Consider the following 27,832-nt stretch of genomic DNA (forward strand, 5'->3'; position numbering starts at 1 on the left):
GCTACTGTATCTAACAACTGCTAATCCCCGTAGGAGAGGCGCTCTTCAGCAGTAGCCACTCTACCCACATTACAGAAGATCCACCCAGACCTCAGACTCCAAAGGATGGAGAGCTAAGTTACATAGACTGGATACAACTTACATGCGATCAACAAAATCTTGCACCCCGCTTCCTCTGACCACGGGTATCGTCTCTACAGCACTTTGAAGACAATGTCAGAAACACTTTCTTGAGGACATGCATGGTAGAGAGCAGTGCTAGCAGCCGCTAAATGAGGGTGGTGCAATAGAGCAAACAGTGGGGTTGATTCTAAAGCAAGTGCAAGCCCTCGATGGATTTCCTAGTTTTCCTTTCCTCCCTTTTCCGTCCACCTTTCCCTCCCCCCCCATTTCTTTCCCAGGAGGTTTAGAAATAAAGTTGTCACCGTCTTTCTGTGAAGCAGTGAGATTAGCACTCCTTCAAAGTCTTCCTGTTTACAGATAACATCAACTGGACCCACATTTGCATGGCTAAAGCCACCTTTAATATGAACTCCAGGAAATTTGAAACTCCAAATATTTATCACTACCAAGCAATAGTTGGGCTGGGTATTACCTTTGAAGCCATCAACATTAATCCTAAAGTTTGTGACACTACACAAGAAATATTTTCTATCACCTTTCTCCACAATTTCCATGATACACTGAAGAAAGCTTTACCTAGAAACACTTCAAGCTTCTTCTAGAAACAGAAGTAAAATATGATTTCAGCAAAAATGTCACCGTTTACCTCTGTTGCCTCTGGCAGTGCTGCCAGGCTTTAGGAGGTATTTCTAAGTCTGGGTGGTGTGTGGACAGCGTGTGCAGTCCACCTGCAGCCTTCAGCTTTCCGTGTCTGCACTCCACTGTTGGTTTGATAATCCACTTCTCTTTACCTGTAACCAGACAGACGATCCACAGAATCCCTGGCAGCTGCCCTAAGCAGACTTCCTTACATTTACTGCACAAAGTTCTTTTGCTGAAGATGAAGAGTTCCACCCTCTTTCACAAACAAGTGTCTCAATTATTTTACATAGGTTAAAAAAATGAGATTAAAATGCAATTTTAGAAATTCATTATATCTAAAACACAAATGAAGAAAGATTTCACCCATAAAGACATGAGACTTACGTTAGACTCACTTAATTGGCTTATAAAACAAAGCAGAAAGCAGACCTGGTGGGTCCCAGCACTGAGGAGGAAGAGGTAGCTTTAGTTCTGGGCCACTCTACCTCTATACAGCAAGCTAGAGGCTAGCGTGCACTGGGAGACTTTGTTTCCAAAACAGAACAGAAGCACAGGGTGGGACAAGAAACACCAACATCTCAAAAAATACTTTTTTTTAGAGAAAGAAATCAGAATGTTCTTTCTTCCCTGTTTTGTGTAAGGAAGAGATGGAATTGTTTAAAAGTACAGTAATTACGGTTGGTAGAGTGATACTAGGCCTACCCTAATTGTAAAGTTTTATCTCAGTGAGAACTGAGTCACCACACCATAATACTTCAGTCCTGTAAGGACTTCAATAGCTTTAAATCTTGTTTATTACTTAAGATTTATTTATGTGTGTGAGAGTTTGCTTTTGTTATCGTTACACAGTACATGCATGCCTGGTACCACAGAGGTCAGAAATGTTATCTGATCCTAGCCATGGCTTTGAGTTTTACACCATCACTATTGGGTTTAATGCAGAAATGGTTCAGTGAGTAAAACGTGCTTGCCGCCTGGCTGATGACCCAAGTTCGATTCCCAGGACCCGCATGGTGGAAAGAAAACCAGCTTCACAAAGTTATCCTCTGACCTCCAGGTGCACACTGTGGCATGTGTCCTCCAATAAATGCACATAAATGTAATAAAGATTAAGACAAAAGAACCACCATTTTAGTAGCTTTAAGAAATATTCAACGTCTGATTGGGTCTTACCAATTGAGTCATGAAAAGAAAGGACTTTTCTAACACTCCTTTCAAAGTACATTATTACATTTCGATAGTTATTAAATACATTAAAATAGTTTTTCCTGATTTTGGTGGCAGCCATTTGTTTAAAGGGCCACAGGCAGAGTTTTTCTGCCAATGTCTAGGCCATATGCACACGTGGGTACGGAGGGCAGCAGCAGCATGTGCAGGAATGTGATGGCTTCCTAATGAATGCATACACTGGGAATCAAAACACATCATACTCGTCATTGATTTGTATTAACTGGCTCATCTCAGTCTTGTGTGTGCTTAGCAGCCTGATAAACAGCACAGAGTTCAGCAGCTTGAGGTGGGCTCTACCAGCTCCAATCAGCATCATATCGTCATTATGTGGTCATTCTCTGGTTCTGTCTCTTTAGCCTCTTTATTATCAGTTTCTCCTTCAACCCAAGTTGCTGAAGACTCAGCGTCTTAGGATGAGTGCCATACTCGGGATGGTGCAAGCTGTAAATAGCAGCTATGATGAAAACGGAGCTCACTGAGCTGAACTTATTTGTAGCGTCCCTTATTCTAACGTAAGACATGCATCTGGACTATGCATTTACATTCTCCACCAATGTCTTAGCCAACTGGGTAATCTCCAGTGATGGACTCAGGGACTGGCATCAGTTGGGAAAGTGAGAGCATGCTAATAAAGCCTAGACCATGTCGTAGATTTCTAATATCCCATACGTCTGACAGTGTCAGAAACATTTTATTTCTTGACTCCATCTCTTATTTTGTTGGTCTCGTTGATGGGTCAAACTGCCAAGCATGTTGATACTCTAAGGTCTTGGACCTTGCTCTTCCTTCTGCTTAGAATGTTCTGTCGAAGCTGGGTCTGGTAGTGCACCCTTTAACTGCAGCACTTGGGAAGCAGAGGCAGGAGGATCTCTAACAGGCCCTATTTACTTACAACAGCTCTAACGGCCATGTAAAAACAACTTTCTTTTTTTCCAATTAAATCACAATAGCTGTAAGTATAAAGAATTTATTTAAAGAATAGCTCTCTCATATCTAGTATATTGATCGGCATACATACAAAGACAATAAAAGAACTGCTGAATGAAGGACTGTTACTGAGGAAATGTGTTTAGTTTGAGATTCTTATTGTCCTGTCTTCTTCTGGGTACTGGCTTGCTTGAGGGCTTAAATGGAGAAGAACATGGGGTCGACTTTAGAATGTACAGGGCTCACACACTGCCAACTGTCTCTAAAATGTTTTAACTTTGAAGGGTGAGGAGGTAGTGGGGTTGTGGATGGTTACCCTGCTCTCTTCTCCGTCTATAAATATTTCCTTGCCGCTTTCTAAATGCTAAGTCTGGGGTGACAAAACTTGTAAGGCTTGTCTCTGTCTTGTCTGACCCTGAGATTATGTGGAGAGTGTTTTCTGCTTGTTTCTCTCCTTTGCTCTTATTGTCTTTCCTGTCATCTGTTTTCAGAATAAAATATTTTGATATTTTATAGTTTGAGCAAATAACTGTATTTTATCTTTTTAAAAGTTATGTACAGTACCTCAGAGAATTATAGTTTCCTAGATGCTATTAATGATATCTAAAAATTAAATTTCACATTCTGACACGATTCTAGGCACTGAATCCCTCATTACTGTCCAGACTCCCTCTTGCCTTTACTTCCTTGCAAGTAGGATTCAATATGAGGAGTTAGGAGAGAAGATTGGTTGTTTTACCATGTTATGAAATAGTGCCCAACGTGGATTATTTTTCTTTTTTTTCCGGAGCTGAGGACCGAACCCAGGGCCTTGTGCTTGCTAGGCAAGCTCTCTACCACTGAGCTAAATCCCCAACCCCACATGGATTATTTTTAAAAACCTGCTTTCTAGCTTGAAAGGTAACAGGCAGTTTAAACACCTCAACCAAAGGGTATCTTAAAAGCACTCCATTCTCCATGGCGTTCACAATACTCATTGATATTTGGCGGTAGAAACAAAGTATGTGCTAAGAGGGCACAGAAAGGAAGCAGAAATGCTGTGATGATAGATGAACCAACTCTAAGAGCGCCGTGGAGACAGACACGGAGGTGCCCACAGCTCTAAGAGCGCCGTGGAGACAGACACGGAGGTGAGGTGCCCACAGCTCTAAGAGCGCCGTGGAGACAGACACGGAGGTGAGGTGCCCACAGCTCTAAGAGCGCCGTGGAGACAGACACGGAGGTGCCCACAGCTCTAAGAGCGCCGTGGAGACAGACACGGAGGTGCCCACAGTCCCAGCACTTGGGGGCTCAGAAGGAAGACCACTAGTTTTGTGCCAGCCTTGGCTACAAACAAGACCCTGTTCCATAAAAACAAATCAAAACTTTTGTTTTAAAGCAATCTTTCAAAAAGGGACTTAAAATAATTCACAAGGGGAGAGGGGATGGCCTAGCAGTTAAGAGCCCACACTGTTCTTGCAGAAGATCTAAGTACGCCACAACTCTAGCTTTTTAAACTGACTTCATGGATCCAAACTCAGATCCTTAGGCCTGTGTATTAAGCATTGCACTAAGCCACATTACCAGCCTTTATGATAATTTAAGAGACAATGACTTTAATTAAAGGCTCAGGCAAAATACAAAATAAAATGTTAAAAAGAATAAAGTGATTTCAAATTCCTGAAGCATCAGCTCAGAACTTCTGGCTAGTCAACTGGAATCTATTCCTCTTTTGAGAATGTACACACCCACTCCCCAAGGAGCTCTCTGTAACCCAGAGCCTTAAAACCCAGGCACACTCTGTCTTTACTCTCTCTAAATCCAGGGTCCTATAATCCTAGAGACAATAAAGGGAACATCTGGAAAAACAACTGGGTTGTGGGCTGGGTGTGGTGATGTATACCTTCCCTCCCAGCACTCAAAGGCAGAGGCAGGCAGGTCTCTGAGTCAAGGCTAGCCTGGTCTACAGAGTGAGTTTCAGGCTGGGTAAAGTGAGAGTCTATTTCAAAAAACAAAATGAAGTAACAACTACAAATATAAAAATTGAGTTATATTTGAAACTGTGAGCTTTTAAATTGTACTGTAAGTAACCTAAGATTTTTCACACAGCTTTTGCAATTCTGGGAAAGCATGGTTTGAATTTCACTTTAAAAAACTGAGACAAAAATATGCACATGAAATGCACATTTTGGCATGTAACATTCCATCAGCTGGCTACCCCTAGATTTTTGCTTTTTTACTTAGAACAAGACATAAATGTGAAAATTTAAAGTTATTAAAGTCTTCAGTTATATTTCATACTTTTTTTTTCTATAAAAGAAAAAGTCTGTTTAGGAAGGAATTGCTCTGCTAAGAGAAAGTATAGGGCTGGAGAGACGGCTCCAGACGTAAGCGCATTGGGTACTCTCAGTAGACGGATTCAGTTCCCTGTACCTACATGGCAGCTCACATGTCTAGAACTCCAGTTCCACTTACATGCTTTTGGGTAGATGCTCATGTACACAAAGTGAAAGTAAATATTTAAAAAGGTATGAGGGTTACAGACAGGGGTCAGTGGTGAGAGCTCTGTAGCAGTCAGTGCTAAGGCTTTGGTCCACAGCATTGCCTTTTTTAAAAGAAAGATTAAAATGACCTCAATGAATGCATGCACACACGCACACACGCACACACGCACACACGCATGCATGTGCGCTCCCTTCCCCCAATGTCTGGGTAGAGTTTGGAAAACACTTTTATAACTTGGATTTGGTTCTTAATGTGCAAGGCCATTTGTGCATGCAGCTTCAGGGTTATGTAGCCGCATAAGCCTTTAATAAGGTCAAAGGCTCCCCAGAAATGGTCAGTGCTCTCACCATACACCCTGAATAAAGAGAGGAAGACATAGGAGTGGGCCCTGCCACCATTTCCAACCACAGCCAAGGATACTCCTCACTGTTTCGGATGTCGACCACCAGGAGCTTGGGTTTACTGGACTTGGTTTTCTTGGTGGGGGTTTTGAAGTGGCCTGTGACTGTGAGTTCACACAGATCAATCAGGTCCTCTGCTGAAATCCGCGGTGACACTTCCGATTTCAGGTCACTTAAAGGGATGGATTCTCTTGACTGCAAAAGAAAAAGGTACAAGGAACAAAAATATTGGTAATGGTAGAGAGCAAACTAGATAGTGGCAGTTTATATCTTCAGTATAGCCCGGGGAGAAGATGACCCTAGCTCAGTTTGGGAAACTATGGTACAACTGTGCTCCTTACTGACAGACCTCAGACCGTCAAACACAGTCTCATCTTTTCACCGGTTCTATGGCACGTGGCTAACCGAGACCAAGGAGATTAGCAGTGATTCTCTGAGTTACTTAGTAGAGAGAAGTATTACCACACCCCATATCCCCACAGTAAGCAATACGATAAACTCAACAAAAATTAACTGAAAACTGAAAGCTTCTGTGATGTAACTTGAGAATTTAAGAGCTTCAAGGGCTGGGAATGTAGCTTGGTGAAAAAGCATTTGTTTGCCCTGTACACATGCAGCCCTTGTCCCAATAAAACAACAAACAACAACAAAACCACAAAGAGTTCATAGCACTTCCTTGGTTGGACCTGCAACTTAGTATTTCTAGGAAAAGAAATTAACCATATAAATCATTCACCAGGCAAATTTATTTTGAAAACAAAACCAACAATGTGTTCAACTGGAAGTTGATGTCAGCTTTCATCTCTGGGGTTTCTTTCACTGTGTTCTAAAATCTTTAGTGGTCAAACACTTGTCCATTTGCCTTGTCAATGCTTGAACAGAAATGGAAATGGTTAAGCTTTATGAGTTTAATTTTTTTTGATATTAAGAATTAAAGCTACGTAAACATTTTGAAATAAAAAGATTAAAGAGCTTTAGAATTAGGGTCTCCCAATCCTTCTTTGTCAGATGCAATCTTGCAGGTGGTCCTCACGGTCTCCATATGAAGCTATGTATGTCTCTGGAGATGAAGTAAAGAGCTGTGATTGGCCTAGTTCCGCCTGCAGTCTCTCACTGACAAATGTGGCATTTTGAACAGAAGCTGCATCTGAGTGAAGGACATTGCCTGGCTGATAAGAATACCTTAAAGGAGTGTCCTCTCTGAAGAAGGAAGGCCCTGAGCTCTGTTCCAATCAAATCTGAATGGGAGGGGTTTTTCAGAAAGAACATTGCTGCACAGTAATTTTTTAAATTCTTATTGATTCTTTGTGAATTTCACATCATGGACTCTAATCCCACTCATCTCCCTGTCTCTCCATATCCACCCTCTGCCCTTGCAACTTCCCCAGGAAACAAAGCAAAGCAAAGGAAACAATCGCAAAGTCTGGCTGTGGAAGCTGTGGTGCATCTCACTGTACGGCCTTTTCCCAAACAGCGTTGGGTGCAAATGATCATTGCAATGACTCACTGGTCTGCTTCGAGACCTCCAGCTTCTGCTTCACTATCAATACTGGCTCCTCACTGGGACTCGTCTCAGAAACCCTGTTGTTGCCCTGTGTTATAGAGATACTGTAGCTTTGGTTCTGCAGGACCGGCACCTTCATGCTCTCTAGCAGGTCATAGATGGGGTAGATGTTGGGATGGCTCAATTCAAGGCCCTGGATCTGGACCTAAGTGGTATCTGAGTTGGTCAGCCCAACAGCTCTCCAGCACTGCCTAGGAGAGGGGCAGGGCCTGCTTTCTCCAAGTACTGCTGCCTGCTTGAGGTAGTGACAGCTTTCCCTGCTGCAGTTCTTTGTCTGTTTTTTGTGACAAAGTTTCTCTGCACCCTGACTGTACTGTAACTTACTCTGTAGACCAGGCTGGCCTCAAACTCATGGAAATCGCCTGCTTCTGCCTCTAGAGTGCTGGGACTAAAGGCGTGTACCACCATGCCTGATCAAATTTTAAGTGCAGGAGAGGAATCAAAGATAAAGCATAACTTTCCATTTTCTCTGGATGTATGTAAAAACAGGATTTTAATATAATACATGCAATTGCCTCTGTAGATTCACTTTAGGAGTTAAAATAAATTAAGCTATTAGGATAAATTACACTAAGAAAAAAGTAAAATTATTATGAAATACATACTCTAGTATTTTTTAAGTTTGCTAAGTGGTTTTATTTATTATAAACTTTGTCCTAAGTGGAAAACATTGTCTGCCTCACCACACCAAGTGTGTTGAAAACTTACCTTTTTTCTCCTTTCTTTCTGTACTTTTGGGTATGAATGTGTGGGTGTATATGTATATATGGGCTCATGTTTGCTTGCAGGCGTGTGCCCATGTCTGTCAGAGGTCAACTTCAGATGTCCCTCCTTGAGAGCCATTCTCCTTTTTTTTTTTTGAAACAGTTTCTGTCACTGGTCTGGAGACAGTTGAGTATGCAAGGCTGGCTGGTTAGAGCTGGGCACACTACCATGCCTGGCCTTTTAACTTCATCCTGGGATCGGGTTTAGGTCTCTGTGCTGGCACAACCGCCACGTTATGGATGGGGGCATCCCTCAGTTTGTACTATGCGACTGGCACGCTGCTCAAACTGACCATGGCCTTGTGACACCCAGGCTCAGCCTTTAAGTGCTAACATTAGAGTCGTTTGTCACCATATCCAGGAGACAGCAAGCTTAGACAGTAAAAGTTCAAAATGTAAATCTGTCTTGAGAATTAAAAATAAGCATATTGTTTTGTTTACCCAAAGTCAGAATTTACTTGGCAGATTACTGACAAAAACCCTGTAGTAGTTCAGACCTTTGAAATGGCTATCTGCATGGATTTACAGTAATTCCTACCAAGTCTCAAGAACCAAAATATGGAAACAAGACACACATTTTGCAATTTGTAAGCATAGTTTTTTTGACACTGTGGGAAAGGTCTGGGCTTCTACTTCTAATCGTTCTACCATTAGGAGCTACACTGCCTAATGCATGTGCATATATGCATATATGTATATGTATGTGTATATGTATATATATATATATATATATGCACTAAAAAAGCCTTCTATCCCCTCTTTAGGCTAATATGAGTGAAACAGGAATTTTAATAAGGATCTTGTTCAAAGTTACACCCTCCTCCCAGTTCAATTCCCCAGTATCTAATCAGTGCCTTGGGTCATAGACCCGCTCTGTAACTCACAGCACAGAGGTCTCAGACTGCAGCAGGAGCTCTCTCAAAGGATTTTGCATCTCATAAACTGCCAGAAAGTTGAGAGGATGTATCTAAGGGAAACTGGGTGAATGAATTAAAAAGTAAAGGATGAAAGGAAGTCATATGAAACAAGACAGAAGAAAACAGGTCCAGGGAGCAAATCATAATGAACACATCTTGGCCCTAAAGTTTTAAACATGAGACTGGAAAAAAGACAGACTAGGGAAAAGGTAAAATCAGATTTACACCCGGGAAACTCAGCTTTACTGAGTATACTACACTGAAAAAATTAAGAATACAGCTAGAGATAGGAATAGAAATTTGTGAGAAGTCACGGCTGGAGGATCATATTAGGTACCAGCAGAGAACTGTAATTAAATTCCTAAGAAAAAACTAATTTAAAAAGAAAACATGTAAAAAATATTGATTTTGGCAGGCATTGTTATATACTGCAGAGACAACCCTGAATTTTGTAGTATTAAAAGCAGAGTTGAAGTGTATTTTAAAAAAAGTCCACCAGTTCTCCTTTTTCTCCGTCATTCCTAAGATGACTTCAAGTGCTCAGTATTTCACGTGCGTGGGGAAGGAAGGACAGCCTTTGCAGCAGACACAGACATAAACTATCATGTTCAAGCTTTAAGAGAAAAGCCATTTTAAACTCTGACTCTAAAAAGCCCCATCATGTACAAAGACATTTTTCTGTACATTTAAGGCACTAGATGGCCCCAGAAGCACTTTTAAAGTTTATCTGGCTTATTTTTAGAGGACTGGAGGCTCCTGAGAGTCAGGAAGAGCATCCTCCGAGATAGCTGCGAGGCTCTGGAGGCTGCATAATGCGTTTTTCACACGGGAGAGGTTTTGTTCCCCTAAATAGAGGAGAGATAATGAATGTGGGTATGAAATATAGAGAGGAGAGAGAGAATTCTTTTCAGTGATTGAGGATTTTATGCTAAAAATTTCACAGATGTGCTCTATAAAGGCTGAATGCAGGCTGAATTTCCTCAAGGACAGCAATTTTCCCTTTGATTTACAGTATCAGCTTGGGGATATTTCATCTGGGCCTCGGTTTTATGATGAATAATTGAAGAAAGAAGCCTAAATGACACTATTATTTATTTTAACTTCAGTGTTCTGTGACTTCACTTCTGATAAGCAGCAATACATGTCCAAACTCCCGCTCCCTTCCTTGGACAGAAGCGAGGAACTTGTTTAGTACTCTGTTATTTGAGGTTTACTTAAAAAGACTCTGATCACTGTAGACCTCCTTGTAAGTGGCACACAGACAGACACACAGACAGAACTTAGCATTAAACCAAGTCCAAGTCACCTCCACCCAGTTAAGGCTGTTTCCGTGAGGATGGACAAGAAGGAGGTGGTAGTAAGTAACAACGTAAGTCAGTGTGGGTGGGTGGGGCGCTGAGACAGGGGCAAGGGACAGTGTGGGCAGGACGGGTGCTGCTTTACTTCTTACTTGTGAGGAAGTCTCTGGAGTAATTTTCTTTTCTTTTTTTAAAATATGGATTGCTTCACGAATTTGGAAGTAATTTTCGAATCAAGCAGAACCTGATACCTGAAAAGCAGAACCCCAAGAGGATGAGGCTCTGGAGGCCGAACGTCTGACATCCTGGAGGGGGCTACTTACTGCTGCTGCTCTGCAGAGCCTGTTTACTGTGGCAGCCTCAGGATGATCTTCAGACGAAGACAGTGATTTGGGGCCAAGTAAGTGAATCGGAGCTATAGTCTTACCTCCAACTTAGCCCTCCAAGGCACACTTGTTACTTGAGTTGGGCTTCTGAGCTCACTAGGCCTCCCTCTTACCCTTCCCTTGTATGTTGAAGTGCTTAGCAGCAACATACTTGTTAAGCTGTTACTCGCTACTCAGAATCTTTCATCACCACATAACCAAAGCTATCAAATAAATGGCCCGAAGAGCCTCTCATTAGAAGCTTTGGCACATGCTTGAGAGAAAGTCTGTAGCTCTATCTATTCATTCTTATGACCACAAGAACAAGCAGCCGAGTGAGGTCAATATTTTATCGCCTTATTATTAATATTACTTTCTAATGAAATATTTGCTGGCTAGTTTTCTGCCATCTGGGAAGAAGGAACTTCACTTGAGAAAATGCTTCTGTCAGATTGGTCTCTAGGCAATCTGTGGGCATCTTCCTGGCTAACGCTAGATGTGTGAGGGCTCATCCCCTGTGGGTGGTAGTACCGCTGAGTTGACTGTCCTTGTTTGTGTAAGACAGCAGACTGAATACATCATGGGGAGCAAGCCAGTAAGCAGAGTCCGTTCATGGTCTCCACTACGGTTCTTGCCTCCAGGGCTTGTGCTGACTCCTCTTGAGGATGGACTGTGGTCTTTATCACAGCAATGGAAAGTAAACTAGGACACATTTATTTACTGCCACAGCAGCCAACCATTACATCAAGTCAAAAAGACTCAAACATTTCAGCAGAGGACAGAAAGCAAAGGAGGACACTCAGCTGTTTTTAATAACTAATTGCTTATTTGAATGCACTATAAACCAAGCCAGATAATTCTCATCAGAGTTTGGGTATAGAAGCATCAAAGTCCATAATGTATTTAGCTGTAAGTATTTCTAACTTTTTTCAAATATGCGAAGGTATTTCAATTTTGATGAGATCAACAAGGCTATTCATGGTCACAGCCAACCCTAAAGCCAGAGACCATGAATAACACGTACCTTGAATTTATAGCATAACAATGCATATTATGGAATGGAGCTGATGAATCTGAACACTGCCTTTCAATTAAGTTAAATTAGCTTTCATGTTTCATATTTTCTTATTGAAGATAAAAGAATCTCAGAAGTAATTTTACAATTCATTTAATCTCTGAATTACAAATTGAGAATAAACAAACACAATGTTTTTAGAAGAAAAATAGAAGTGAAGCCAGGATGGTAAAACAGAGGTGCTTGGTGTGGAACAAAGGACAATCTGTACTTGGAGGAGGAGGGGGGCGCAGCAGTACACCAGACAGACTCAGGAAGGTAGCCCAGGTAACATGCTGAGCCATCCCCCTGCTGAGGTGCCCTCGTGGTATGCAGGAAGCTGCAGCACTCACTCTCAGCATCTGACCAGTCCCAGCATGGACCCCACAGCATTAGAGCACTTAAACCTAGGATGGGGGGCTGGCTGGTCAGAGGGACGTCTCTGTTCCAAAGAAGGAGTCTTCTACAATGGCGCTACCTGATGTCACCTTGCCTGAACCGACCGGCAGCTTTCGCCAGTAGGCCGCACTGGACTAAGGACGGCCATCATGGCATCGTACAGTTTCAGCATAAGAGGATGCCTCTACCACACGTCCAAGTCCAATATGAGCTGGAGCTGCAGTATGAGGAAGGTGTCTTTCACAGCTCATGACTGTAGCTCCTAAGGCGAAACCCCAGCCTCACCCACACCTGCCACATCAGAGCTGGGAGCGATGCAGCTCTATTCTGAAGCCATGGCTGCCAGAGGCCCAGTCAGGCCTTGGCACCATCAGAATCCACCCAGTGGGGAACAGGAAAGCTTTCTGTCCTAGTTTACAGCCTGAAGATTAAACCTATGACAGCGACTTAACTCAAGATTGTCCTTCGGAATAAGGGGAAGATCCCTTTTAACTACAGCAGATCCAGGACTGCATGAACAAATGCCACAAGTCTCATTCTTTCTGAAAATTTCCCCGTGAGACCTGGGGATATTTCCAGCAGATACAATAGCTACAAGCCCCATTACCACTTGGGTAATACCAACCCACAAAAAATAGAAAATCTCCTTCAGATCCAAGGAACATGGAGACCAGTGCCACAAACTCAAATGTTCTATGTCCTCTCTTCCACAGAACACAGAATTGAGACCATTTGTGCTGATCTCTTGGGATCTGGTGAAAGCATCAACTATGGCTCTCATCTCTACGGAACTAGTTTACAGTTCTGAGACCAAGCACCAAATGGGGATTGCCCCACAGGACCTAAGGAACATATAGTTTGGGTTCCACAGTGTTGAGTGAAAGATTACTACTACCACAGAACTCAGCCTGACCTGTACTCATCCAGAGGTCAGAGAGAACGTTCTACACTAGCCTCTAAGAATATCGTTCTAAGGAGTGGTTGCTGATGTCAGAGGCCCAGGTACCTCCTACATTTATCCTGAAGGTCCTGTAGAATGTCTTCACTTTCTATAGGTTAGGAAGTATGGTAGATGTTATTAGAAACCATAGCATTGCTCTTCTTGCACTGAGGGACAGTTCTCTTCATATTCTGCATCACCAACTACAAACACACCACAAGCCCTGATGCCACCAGGGCACAAGTATGTGTAGCCATTGGACATGTCACTTTGCTTATGTCCACTGAAAACTCATAGCAATTTTGGGATTTACTGCATTCTAGATGCTGTGGACAACACAACTGAAGAAATTGAGCTGGTGAGCTGCCTATAACTAAACCCAATGCATCTACCAATGATCTATCTTCCTATGATTGATAGGTCTCATGCACCAATGATCTATCTACCTATGATTGATAGGTCTCATGCACCAATGATCTATCTATCTAGATTGATAGATCTCATGCACCAATGATCTATCTACCTATGATTGATAGGTCTCATGCACCAATGATCTATCTACCTAGATTGATAGATCTCATGCACCAATGATCTATCTACCTATGATTGATAGGTCTCATGCACCAATGATCTATCTACCTATGGCAGATTCCATATAAACAAAACTATAAAATCCACAAAAGCTACTTTGTAAAATAGTCAGAGTAAGTAAACATTACACCAAATATGTAGACATTAATATAGGGAAAAAGCATCAGAGGAAACATAATGCTGTTAATGAAAACAACCTTTCAGAAAAAGATCTCAGAGGAAAAGTTAAGAGATGCCTTAAAGCAACTCTTTAAAGCAACGATTTGAACTTAATGACATGCAAAACAAAAAACATGAATGATACAAAGAAATGAGAAAAACAATTCAAGTTACAAGTGAGAAATTCACCAAAGAGACAGAACTTGTAACAACAAACAAACAAAAAACAAAGACCTACCTTGGAACTAAATCCCTCAATAAATAAAGTAAAAATATAATCATTCCTACAAAAGACTGCAAAAAGTGGAAGAGTTTATGATATGGAGGGCATATCATTGAGTTATTCTCAGACGTGGCAGTGGTCAGATAGGAAAAGGAGGGGAATTTAAAGAACAGAGAGTGCAAAATCTATGGAGTACTACCGAATGGACACCTTCCACACTACAGGACTCCAGGAGATGGAAAGGAGGTACACTGAGAACAGCGCTCAGTGATTTCTCACCAATCCAAACATATAGGGATGACTACAAAGAATCCAAAGATCATCTGGAAGCAACCGACATGAAGCTTTTCCTTCTTTCTGCTTTCCTTCCGTCACATGCGAATGTGGTCCCATGTCAGAGGGTAAGTGCAGGCATTGGTCCTCACCTTCCACCTTGTTTCAGACAGGGTTTCTTATTTTTTTCATGGTGTCCACCTGGCTAGCTGACTAGTGAGTCTCTGGGGGTTCTCCTGTCTCTGTTCCCTGTCCCCTGTGTATAAATCTTTTACTAGGAAAAATAGGACACTTTTCTTCTCACTCAACAGCAACAGGACACATGTTTTCCCCTCTTATCAACACATGGAACAATCTTTATGGTGGATCATATGCTAGTCCAAACACCAAGTGTAATGGCCAGTTTTAATCTTTACATTGATTGGATTAAAAACCATCTAAGGCATTAGTCAAACACATTTCTGGGTTTGTTGGTAAGGAAGCTCCACTGAAGGTTTGCTTACGAAGGTGCTAACCTAGTATAGAGATCGGTCGATGAGTCATAATATGATGACATTACTGGGATGTGGTGAGGTCAGGAGGTTGGGACCAGATAGAGGAAGTGGGCCACTGTGACCTTGTTAATGAAGACAATATGTTGTCCTGGCCTTTTCTTATACAGACCCTCCTTTTCCTTTATTCAGCCATGAGTAAACAGGTCCCCTAGTATACACTTCCACTGTCATTATATTCTGCTTAAGCATATGGGTCAAGAAACCAATAAAGCCAGGAACCAAATAAATACTTCTACCCTTCAGATGTACCATCAGGCATTTTTGTCACATTCTTATGTAAGAAAACCTCTCTCTCTCTCTCTCTCTCTCTCTCTCTCTCTCTCTCTCTCTCTCTCTCTCTCTCTCTCCCCACAGGCTTTTTTTCAGAAGACAGGGTTCTTTTTATAGCCCTGGCTGTACTGGAACTTACTCTGTAGACCAGGCTGGCCTCCAATTCACAGAGATCTACCTGCCTTTGCCTCCTGAGTACTAGGATTAAAGGTGCGTGCCACCACTGCTCAGCTAAATCTTAGTAAACATTTAAAAATGAAATTACAGAGATGTCCACTGGTCCTGACTGCTCTTCCAGAGGTCCTGAGTTCAATTCCCAGCAACCACATGGTGGCTCACAACCATCTGTAATGGGATCCAATGCCCTTTTCAGGTGCGTCTGAAGACAGCTAAAGTGTACTTACATAAATACAATAAATGTCTTTAAAACAAAACAAAATAAACTGAAATAATGTTATGTTCTCATATAAAAGAGGAGCACAGATTGGCCACAGTATTAAGTATACACATAGATGAAAATTCAGAACACACTCCTGAAGGATCAATGGCTAACTGAAGAAATTAAAAAGGAAATACAAAATGCTCTAAGCAAACGAAAATGAGCCCCACGTACCAAAATGTTTGATGTCTGGGCAAAGAGGTGCTTTGCAGAGAAGCGTGCAGTAGCACACAGGCAAATCAGGACGGAAAGCGGCTTCAGGTGACTCTGCAGCACACTGTGACAATCCGAGTGAGAACAAGAAAATCCAAAAGTAGAGACGGGGCTGACAACCAGAACGGAAAATTTAAAAAGTAAAATCAATCAAAGCAGCTTGTTGTTGTTTTTGTAAAACAGGCCTTGCCTTTGCAGCCCAGGTGACCCAGATCTTCCTGTCTGTCTCCACAGCAGGGAGATGACAGACATGGGCCACCATGCCCCGTGACCAGCATGCTGAGTGAAAGAACTGGGGGCTTGAAAAGGTAAGGAGAGCAACTAAGGGTTCTGCTAGAGTAACAAGGAGAGCAACTAAGGGTTCTGCTAGAGTAACAAGGAGAGCAACTTAAGGTTCTGCTAGAGTAACAAGGAGAGCAACTAAAGGTTCTGCTAGAGTAACAAGGAGAGCAACTAAGGGTTCTGCTAGAGTAACAAGGAGAGCAACTAAAGGTTCTGCTAGAGTAACAAGGAGACCAACTAAGGGTTCTGCTAGAGTAACAAGGAGAGCAACTAAAGGTTCTGCTAGAGTAACAAGGAGAGCAACTAAGGGTTCTGCTAGAGTAACAAGGAGAGCAACTAAGGGTTCTGCTAGAGTAACAAGGAGAGCAACTAAAGGTTCTGCTAGAGTAACAAGGAGAGCAACTAAGGGTTCTGCTAGAGTAACAAGGAGAGCAACTAAAGGTTCTGCTAGAGTAACAAGGAGACCAACTAAGGGTTCTGCTAGAGTAACAAGGAGAGCAACTAAGGGTTCTGCTAGAGTAACAAGGAGAGCAACTTAAGGTTCTGCTAGAGTAACAAGGAGACCAACTAAGGGTTCTGCTAGAGTAACAAGGAGAGCAACTAAAGGTTCTGCTAGAGTAACAAGGAGAGCAACTAAGGGTTCTGCTAGAGTAACAAGGAGAGCAACTAAAGGTTCTGCTAGAGTAACAAGGAGACCAACTAAGGGTTCTGCTAGAGTAACAAGGAGAGCAACTAAGGGTTCTGCTAGAGTAACAAGGAGAGCAACTAAGGGTTCTGCTAGAGTAACAAGGAGAGCACGGAGACTCAAAGGGAAACAAGGGTTTTCACAGCACAGAAGCGCAAAGGACCCTGAGAGCCCACATTAGATACCAACAGTGTGGAAAGCCTACAAGAAGTGGATACACTTCCGAATACATCAAATTGGAAATCTAATATGCAAATAATGAACAGCAACACTGAAACAATAATTAAAATCTCCCATATGAGAAAACCCTCAAGAACATGAAAGCTCTGTGACCTAATTACACATGTTTAAATGACTTATTCGAATTCCTCTTAAATGTCTTCTCTAACTGAAATGGGAAGAACTCGGCCAAATTCTTCTTCTGGAGCCAGCGCTACCTTAGTATCAGAATCGTACAAAGATCCCACGAAGGAACACTACACACACCCTCATGAGTACAAACGCCAATGTTCTCTACAAAACAGCAGCAAACAAATTCGGCACCACATTAAGAAGACCAAAGACCAGGGTCCTGGGTGACTCATCCTGGGGATGACATAATGGTTCAAAAATAAATCAGCCAATGTGACTCACTACCTCTCAGAATGGAGGAATCACCTCAACAGATATAGAAAGGGCACTCAATGAGACTCAACATTCCTTTACAATAAAATCTGTCACTGAGGCTTGATGGTACATACCGTAATCCTAACACTCCGGAGGCAGAGTGGGTAGATCTCCAAGTCTGAGATCAGTCTGATCTACAGAGTGAGTTTCAGGCCAACCACTTATATTGAAACCTTGCCTCAAAAACCAAAGAAAAAAAAGCATAACACTGTCAAGAAATTAGGACAGAATCTTCAAACAGTATAGGTTATAGATAAGATAAATTAAAAAAAGATTATAAAAAGACAAAAAGAGAATGACATGCAGTGCCCATGATGCCCCATGTTTAAGGATCAGAACACTTACTATTGTTCAAAAATGATGTTAGTATTCCATTGTTTAATGCAATTCTCATCAAAATACTGATAACTTTTCTCATAGAACTACAAAAAGCCCTAATATCTATGTGGAAGCAGGAAAGACCACGATAAGCCATAAAAATCTAGGATGTGGAAAAAAGTATCAAAATATTTGACTTCAAAACATATTACAAAGTTATTATAACTAAACTGTGGTACTATTATACTACACACACACACACACACACACACACACACACACACAGAGGAGAGAGAGAAACAGAATAAAAATTTAAATTAATTTAAGATTATATTGCCAAATATTTTTTACAAAGATACTAGTATCCAGTAGAGAGAAGATGGTCTATCAAATAAAAGTCCAGTCTCACAATGATTAGGGAAAAACAAATCAAAAGCTTGAGAAAATGGTGGCACAAGTCTGTATTCTCAGCACTGGAGAGTGAGGCAGGCAGGCTGTGAGTTCAAGAGTACCTCAAGAGTACAAGAGTACATGGTGAAATTCTATCTTCCTCAAAACAATGACAACAGACCACTAAGATATAGCATCCAATCCCAATTAGAAAGACTGTTATCAAAAAGACAAAAATAGCAAATGATGACACAGATGGGGACAAAGGGCTGTGGGAGTGTAAATTGTATGACATTATGGAATACCATATAGTATTCCTCGGAAAACTAAAATAGATGTGCTCTAGTGATGTGGTGATTTTACCACCGGGAACACATGCAAAGGAGACAAAATCTTTATATCAAAAAGACGCATGCATGTCTGTGTTCACATAACTAGGATGTGGAGTCTATCTAAACGCTCTGGGTAGATGGGTCAGCAGAGAAAGCATGTATATAACCATGACAGCATGACCCAACCATAGAGTATGAAACCGCCATTTGGGGTAACATGGACAGAACTAGTTTCATTATGCTAAGAGAGGAAGTCAGACACAGAGAGTCTGATACCACATGTTGTCATTTCTGTAAACTTGTAAGTCAGTGTCATGAGAAATGGAATGGGACTGTGGTCACTGGAGACTTGGAAAGGCCCAAGAGGAAGTGAATCAAAAGTTCTGTAAAGAGATACTAAACCCCAGCCGGGGAGGATGAATTAGTTCTGGGTTCTCTATTACATATACAGAAGGGCAAGTATAGGTTCAAACGATCAGAGACGCATTTCAACATGACCAGAAGAGTACGAAATTCCAACATATGAAGATGATTAGTGTTTGAGGGGATGGAAATTCTTATTACCCTGATTGCATTACTATATATTATATACATGTATTTAATTACTAAATGTACTGCATAAACACACTACAAACACTGTCCCAATAAAGAGAACACTCAAACTATTTTATATGCAAAAGTATACCAAACAGAACAGAAATTCTAATGAAAACAGTCAGTTATTATGTGTAGGTGATTACTATAGTACTTACATTGGTATAGTTAACTTTAAAACTGTTAATCTAAAGATCTTCATATATCCCTTCTGGTGTAATACAGCTTAAAATGTGACAATAAGTCCCTAGAGGTGCTGCAGGTAAGGCCGCCATGTCACTGTGCATCAGTAGATGGTAGAGAAGAGAGAGGCTATGTCTACACTCAGTGTTCTGACCTATGAACATCTGAATGATTAGTAGCCTAACATTCCCTGACAAAAGAAAGCCTGAGATGACCACCAGTCTGGCACCTGGAGGCCGAGACTGGGAGCTAGCCTGAGACAACCATCATCAGCCCAGCACAGCACAGGCCTGGAAGGTCTCCCAGGGTAGGGAGTGAGCCAGAGACTAGAAGAACCCCTGCCTAGGATCATGGGCCCTGGCAGAAGTGAGCCTGAGACAGCCCACAGGCCTGGGCAAGGAGTGAGCCCAAGATGACCACCAGATGGCACCAGAGGGTCCAGATGGGCACTGTGCAGGCCTAGGGTTGGGGTTAGACCATGTCTAGATTACCCCTGCCTCCTGTTGTAATGTACCAGCAGGCACAGCACTCCTGAGATCACTCCTGAGATTACCCCAGGCACTCAGTGACTCTGGGCACCACTAGGAGGAACAAGTAAGTAGTGGAGAAATGGAAGAGAGAGAGAAGCAGAAGGATGTGGGCACAATGTAGAGGGGCAAACTTGGAGACTCGAGGGTAGTGAGGAACAGCCTGATGTGAGTAGCTGTTGATGCCACCTGGGATCACAGTAGGGTCCTGGCCTGTGGTGCCGCTAGGGCCCATGTTTGGGTCATTGGCACTGCAGTAGTAGTGGGGTCTGTTACCACCCAAGGCCAGGTGGACGTTCCTAGTCTCAGCTGCTGCCCAGGGACATGTTGATATCTGAAGGCTATGCAGAACTAGCCCCACCCCTTGCCTGGGTATCACAGGAAATCTGGCCTTGGGGTCATGAAAGCAAGAGAGCTGCCCCTGTCCCTAGCCAGCTGCAGTACTGGGAGAGCAGGCCTCTGTGGGAGTTGAGGGTAAGCTGACTTCAGGGTGTGAGCATAGGAGAGGCAGCTCAGCAACTTGTCTGCCCTGCAGCAACGTAGGAGAGAGAAAGAGAGCGAGAGCGAGAGCGAGAGCGAGAGAGAGCGAGAGAGAGAGAGAGGGAGAGGGAGAGGGGAGAGAGAGAGAGAGGGAGGGAGAGGCAGGGAAAGGGAGAGAGGGAGGAGAGAGAGAGAGAGAGAGAGAGAGAGAGAGAGGTTCTCCTCTCTCCCTCACCACCTATGGCAGGGAAGGAGAGCTGGCCCTGGAAGTGTGGGTTGAAGGTGAGCCAGTCAAAGGGTGTCAATCCTACAGATCCAAAACTACAGGATCTTCCTGACACAGAGCAACAACAGGACAGCTGAGAAGAATCCCAGTGAGGAACCAGGATTGATAGAGCAACAGAAGCCGAGGCCTGGAACCAGACCAATGACTCACATCAATGAACATCTGCAGATCGGTGTAGACAAAAGGTGCACTGTGGGACACACTCTGACACACTACAGCTTCCTGACTAAGATTTTTTTTCTCTGTTGGGGGTTAGGTTGCAAGAGTGGAGGGCAAGTATGAGGGGAGGAGGAGATGAGTGGAACTGGGGTGCACGATGTGAAATTCACAACGAATAAAAAGTTAAACTTGTAATAATAAGCAATCCAAGACAAGGAAATATTGTTAAAAGTTACAGGCAATCTTTTTATGATGAAGTAAATCTTTAAGCTACTAAATTGTCTATAAAATGCAAACATGTAATTTGCTACATATATCCCATTAATATTTAAAAAGTATTTTTTGCCAAGTTATGAGATGCTTAAGTATGCTCATATTTTACTTTCATAGAAATAAAATCACTACTGTATTAAAAGCAGAGAATAATTAATTAGTTAAAATACATAGGGTAGGACAGAAATCACATGATGTCCTAGGGATTATGTGAACAGATTCAATGCAATAAAGTCCATCTATGACAAAACTGGGTTCTATAAAAAAGCAGTCTGAGTAAGCCATGGAGAGCAAGCAGCACTCCTTCATGGCTTCTGTTTCAGCTCCTGCCTCCAGGTTCCTGCCTTAAGTTCCTTTGAGGATGGACTGTGATATGGAATTGTGGGAAATAAGCCCTTTCCTCCCACCCCAAAACCATAAGAAAAACCTGCATAGCATTGGCAGAAAACCAGATACAAGCACGAGTGGAATAGACTAGAGGACCAAGACGTAAGTCTACATAACTATAGACCTAGTTTTCGACAAAAAGGTGAAAAGGGTACACTGCAGAGAAGAGCCCCTTCAACAAACTGTGCTGGGAAAACTGAACGCATGCACATAGATGCAAAGTTAAAGCCCAAAGCACTGACAGTGCTATAAACAGCTCAAGATGTGGACGCATCTCAATATGCAGGCTGGAAATGACTCAGTGGATAAAGGTGGCTGCTGCCGCCCCTGCTACTGGTGATACCTGGGACCCATATGGTGGAAGGAGATCAACTCCTGCAGTTGTCCTCTGATCTCAACATGTGCATGAGGTATACCTGTCCACACTTACACAGACACAAGTCAAATACGTTCAATGAAAAGGGTTTAACGCTTTGCAATGCTACAATTAACTTAAGAGGAATGCTAAGAAACAAAAAGACACACTTTGTTTTTTTCAAACAATTACATATCAAAATTTCCTATCTGTAGTGCAATTAGGATTTTAATAGCTTCTTGGTATGGGAAAAGAAACTTAAAAGATGATATAATCGAAAAATAACAAAAATATGCATGTAAGTCTGGTTTGCCATAATGGGGGATCTAGAATCAAAAGCAGTAATTTAGCTTGTCCAAGAAAATAAACATCTTCACATTAAACAAGCCATTTGATAAATAAAAAGTTTGTTTGTTCGCTGGACTTGATTGTCCCTTGGTAAGTGCTAGTTTTGTTTGATTCCTGTAGGACTTCTGAATCATAACTCATCTGACATGCACTCTCTCAGGTTTGAGAGCTGCAGATAAAGCTCTGGTTTCAATTTTCATTGTGGCCTTAGTCTGTGTTAGTCTGTGTACAAAACAGGCTAAAAAAAACATCAAAATTGAAATGATATACCTAGGTTTAAGTGTGATTTTTGAATTGACGTCACCAAAATTTTTTATTTACTTATATGGATTTCTTATATGAAGCACTGAGGGAGCCTGAATAAAGGGACACTTACGCCCTGGAATTTGAAAATCATTAGGCTTCCTGGATCCTGTGTATAATGGTGTCTCTTGCTGGCACCCGGTCTGTAGAATTGTGCCAGAATCTATTTCCCTTTAAATGTCACAGAATGCCAGTGATTCATGAAATGACACCCCTGAACTTTGAGGTTGTGTAAGGAACATCTCTGTGCAAGACCTCAGATATTCATTAGCTAGCTGGAGTCAGGCTACTGTGCCCATCACGCTCCCCGAAGAAAATGTATTCTGTAGACTCGCTGGTGGTGGAAAACAGGATTGGAAGAGCTGTGTCAAATCAACACTGAATTAAATCAGGCTGCTCAGGAAAACTGTCACCACAGCAGCCTTCCCTGCAACTCCATATGCATGTGCTGATGATGCTGTGAGAACTGCCTGCTGCCTGTGGAGACAAGCCCCTGTCTCACATCAGCTAGCTGTGGAGACAAGCCCCTCTCACATCAGCTAGCTGCCAGTCTGGACCAGCCCTGGTTCCGATACTCTATATCACGCCAATTGTTACTTATGCCACAAACAAAACAAGTCATAGTTTCTTTTGTTTTCCATTAAGAACTCTATCATAGTTCTGCTTCTACCACCCCACCCCAATCCTCACCAACATAATGTTGTCTATAACTCTCCTGGTCCATGTTTTGTCTGACCCTGGACTTGTTTTCTCTGCTCATTTCACTGTGGCATTTACAGGACATGGCTGTATGCAGAAGATACTTGCATAGAGTGGGAAGAGAGTGCGATGACTCAGAGTGACCACACTGAGGGTTTGTAACCCAGACAGCATGCACTTTGATATGCCGGTACAAGTTTGCATTTCTCCAAGGTAATTTCACAAAATGATAAAAGCCCATGTTTAAAGAGATAGTGAAAAATACCAACTATAATTTCTATGTTTTAGATGGCTGCAAGGAAACAATTAGATGTTTTAAAAAATGAGGAGCATATGAAGATTCACGGGAAAAGCAACAACAAACACGCACCCCTAATTGACAGTTCCTTGACCTGGAAAGTGAGCATATTCTTAAGTTATTTGGTTGCAATGTTCAAGTCTCATTTCACAAAGTATCTGGGCTAACTTTTAGTTCACCTTACACTGTAATACATGCTTTGTTTTCATCCCGTCCTGATACATTATTTCCATCTGCCAAAATAGTTTTCTGGTGTACTGAATTAAGTGATATCCCAAATCTGGAACTGATACTGGGAGAAAGGATGTTTATATAAAATGATAAAGATCTTGCTAACTCTAGACTTGAGGAGCTCCGTTTTAAATAACAACTGGGCTCAGAAAATGAAGAACACAGCTGTAAATGAGGCATGACAGACGCTGCAGGTTTCCTTCCTCTTTGTTCCCTGATTCCAAATCAACTTTCTTCATGTCCATGTGTTTACCATGGTACTTAGACCAGATACAGTCCACACTGACGTGAAATGAATCAGGTACTGAGCATGTGCTCAAGAAATATCGGCTAAAAGAATAAATAGTATCCAAATCTCACCTCAGTGATGAGAAAGAGAAACGAAAGAGTGTTCCCCTCTTAGAACAAAACAAAAGCCTTTGGAACATGGAGGACTAGGAGTCCCATCAGAAGGAGGAGTGGACAACAACTTAGGGAACAAAGGGAAGAAGAATGACTTAGTCAGTCAGCAGCTTCTCCAGTTCACACTCTGTCTGCTCCAATCAGATGTGAGCCTTCTCTACCACCAAACTGGCCTTGCTTGCTGCCTTTTACTCCAAACAAACTGGACAAAAAGAAATTTGCAAAAGTGGTGCTAGCATGGATTTGAAAGAAGAACTTCCCAGCAACTACTTCGAGGGCCTCTACCAATGTCCTAACAGGGAAAGTGGGAACTAAACACAAACATTAATCAGTAAGTGTGCTTGGCACCGTACAGCCATTCCTGACACTGGGGCCTCAGTAACCACAGTGGGGCAGAATCTGCCTTAGTTGTTCACAGCCCACAGTCCACAGCCAACAGAACAGACCCAAGAAAACCCTATATGCAAAGGAAGCTGGAAGCCCACAGGAGAAGAAGAGCTTCCTTTAAAAGCTTGTGGAGCACAGCCTAGACCAGGATCAGAGAGAAAAACAAACAAACAAAAAGCCTGTGGATCCATGAATAAACAAGATTGGCATTCAGGCCAGTGAGCTCATTTTCTCAACATCTCTGTCCAGATCTCCTCCCCTACTCCAGCTACTCATCTCCCTGAGAGTCCACTATCTTCTACCTTTCTCTACAGGTAAGTCTTGTCTACACAGTACAGTAGGGCATAGGAGGCCAATATTATCCCGTAATGTTAGTGCCTTTCTTTTTAAAAATTTTTTATTTATTTTTACACTCCAGATTTCATTCCCCTTCCAGTCCACCTCTGACTGTTCCACATCCTATACCTCCTTCCCATGCCTCCCCAAGGATGCCCCCCCCCACCAGACCTCTAAACTTCCTGGGGCCTCCAGTCTCTTGAGGGTCAGGTGCATCTTCTCTGACTGAACCCAGACCCAGGAGTCCTCTGCTGCATATGTGTTGGGGGCCGCATCTCAGCTGGTGTATGCTGCCTGGCTGGTGATCCAGTGTCTGAGAGATCTCAGGGTCCAGGTTAATATAAACTGCTGGTCCCCCTACAGGGTTGCCCTTCTTCATCTTCTTCCAGCTTTTCCCTAATTCAACCAGAGGGGTCAGCAGCTTCTGTCCATTGGTTGGGTGCACATATCTGCATCTGACTCTTTCAGCTGCTTGTGGGATCTTTCGGAGGGCAGCCATGATAGGTTCCTTTTTATGAGCACCCCATAGTCTCAGTGATGGTGTCAGGTCTTGGGGTCTCCCCTTGAGCTGGATCCCACTTTGGGTCTGTCTCTGGACTTTCTTTTCCTCAGGCTCTTCTCCATTTCCATCTCTGCATTTCTTCCAGATAGGAAGAATTATGGGTCAGACTGTGGGATAGCAACCCCATCCCTCACTGTCTTCCTGCTGGAGGTGGGTTTAATAAGTTCCCCTTCCCCACTGTAGGGCAGTTCATCTAATGCCCCCCGCCACCTCTTTGAGTCCTGAGAGTCTCTCACCTCCCAGGGCTCTGGTACATTCTGGAGGGTCCTCCCAACCTCCTTCCTCCCAAGGTCGCCTGTTTCCATTCTTTCTTCGGGCACTCAGAGCTTCAGTCCTTTGTTAGTGCCTTTCTAATGATTCTCTTCGTTCCTGTCTCTGTCTCTGTCTCTGTCTCTCTGTCTCTCTGTCTCTCTCTCTCTCTCTCCTTTCTCTCCTTTCTCCCTTTCTTCCTTTCTCTCTCTCATACCCATCCCTCTTATTGTCTATTTCCTGAAGCCCAGACACTGTCTTGGTTTACAATATCTGGGTACATACCCTTACCTCTCTTTAAAAGTCTAATGCTAGCCAAAGCTCCCACACATCTGCCCACTTTCTCTTCTGTCTCAATTATTTCCACTCCCATGAATGTCTCTCCTCTACATCCCTCTAACAACCCAATATTTCTCACTTGATTCATGATGATTTCTCACCCTTTCCTTTCCCTTCCCTTCCCTTCCCTTCCCTTCCCTTCCCTTCCCTTCCCTTCCCTTCCCTTCCCTTCCTTTCCTTTCCTTTCCTTTCCTTTCCTTTCCTTTCCTTTCCCTCATACTAAGCATTAGCACAGGTAGTACCAATGGAGTCCATTACTTCCTAAACTAACCTGTACTGTCTGTTTCCAGTTACCTGATACTCTGTTTATTACCCAGAGTTAACTACTGGGTAGTGACTGTTGCTGTGAAAGCACTCACTCCACACCAGCAGACTGGAATCAGCCTGTGGACTAGAATGCTAGTCTACCAGAAGAAAATGTCACCACAACTGTACTATAACCCAGACTCTCCTAAACACTATAAACACATCCACTGAAAGAAGAGATACATACTGAATTAAAAGAAAAAAAGATCAACAGCAACAAATCTTTAAGCAATAACCTAACCCAGATCCTAGAACAAAACAGCAAGGAACATGAAAGACCAACAAAATTTGTTTCCTCCAAAAGCTGTCAACTACAAACTACTGAACCTTGATCAAAATGACTCAGACAAAATTCCAGGTGAATTCAAAATAATGGTTATAATTATCATAGGACAGATTCAAGGGTTCCAATATTTTCCAAGAGAATGTAAACAGCTGGATATAAGAATGAAGTCAATCTCTAATGTGTTATAGTTACATATACTGTAGAAAAGAATGTCAAGCTGCAGACTAAGAAGAGCCCATCAGATTAACAACAGACTTTCAGTTTAAACCATAAAAGCAAGGGCTTAGACAGTTATATTTCAAACTCTGAAAGGTCACAATTGCATGCCCACTCTTATATACCTAGCTAAACTGTCATTAAAAAAAAAAAGCACAGTATAGGAATTCATGACCATCAAGTTAGCCCTGCAGAGGACACTGACTTGTAGTCCATAAGAAATATGAAATCTGTGCAGTTATACTGAATTTGGAAAGAGTCTCATGTATCATACATTCAACACCTAAGGTGCTACAGTCAGGGGCTATTTTGAGATGTGACCTAATGTTTGATTTTAACTCCTCTCGGAATTATAAACTCCTAGATATTCCTATTGTTGGGACTTCACAGACATTATGCTATACTGATAGAAAATGCATAGATACCTTGTAAACTCCACCTGGACAATGTGTGAGCTGCACTGTAGGAGAGAACCATTATACAGAGGGGATAGAAGGTATCACTGTGATTACAGTTCTCTGCTTCTAAGCCCGAGGTTCTGCCTAGTTCCCTGTGAACTCATGTAAGTGGCAGGACCAAGGCCAAGTGTGCGGCTGTTTCTTGTTGTCTTGGTCCTACTATACCATGCTACAGGTAATTCTACAGTTTCTACTGCCACCTGGTTTACAGGGCCCTGAACAACTCAAGCCCCAACCATTACCTTACAGCAGCAAACACTGCTTCTAAAGAAGCAAAAACCCCTAGATCCAGTTGTCACTCCAACCTTGGGTGCTCATACCAGGCAAGACAAGAGCCTTGACAAGCATTGCTGCCAGCAAACACCATGGCTTCCATTTGCCACTCAATTTGTACAACCATCATTTCTACACTTTGTCTAACAATCTAGTAAACTTAGGGCTCTGTGTGAGCACACAGGGTACTGCTATGGGTTTTACCAATGATATCTGGACCCAGGCCACTGTCAGACTGAAGGGCAAGTGCTCCAGCATTCTCACCACTGCTAGGGCTGCCAGTGTCAGAGGGCCTTGCTACACAGCTGTGGTTACCTGATAGGCTCCACTATTCCCACTGTAGGTGAGTGTCTCCCGCCATGGCTGTCAGCACTATACCTGCTTGAGCTCGT

The 27,832-nt window shown here is 42.5% G+C and overlaps 1 protein-coding gene and 1 non-coding gene across 2 annotated transcripts in view; one reads left to right on the forward strand and one right to left on the reverse strand.

Moving 5' to 3' along the window:
• The window catches only part of Tbck (TBC1 domain containing kinase), a 153,316-nt gene that overhangs the window by 28,227 nt on the left and 97,257 nt on the right, over positions 1–27,832 (reverse strand). The window contains exon 24 of the mRNA XM_032897303.1: positions 5,827–6,002. Within this exon, the coding sequence (XP_032753194.1) occupies positions 5,827–6,002 (176 nt within the window). The remainder of the gene's footprint in view (positions 1–5,826; positions 6,003–27,832) is intronic.
• LOC116897549 lies at positions 19,338–19,468 on the forward strand. The gene has a single exon (XR_004387563.1). It is a non-coding gene; the product is annotated as a small nucleolar RNA SNORA17 (small nucleolar RNA).

The sequence above is a fragment of the Rattus rattus genome, chromosome 3 (genome assembly GCF_011064425.1).
Source record: "Rattus rattus isolate New Zealand chromosome 3, Rrattus_CSIRO_v1, whole genome shotgun sequence".
In the NCBI taxonomy this organism is placed as follows: Eukaryota; Metazoa; Chordata; class Mammalia; order Rodentia; family Muridae; genus Rattus; species Rattus rattus.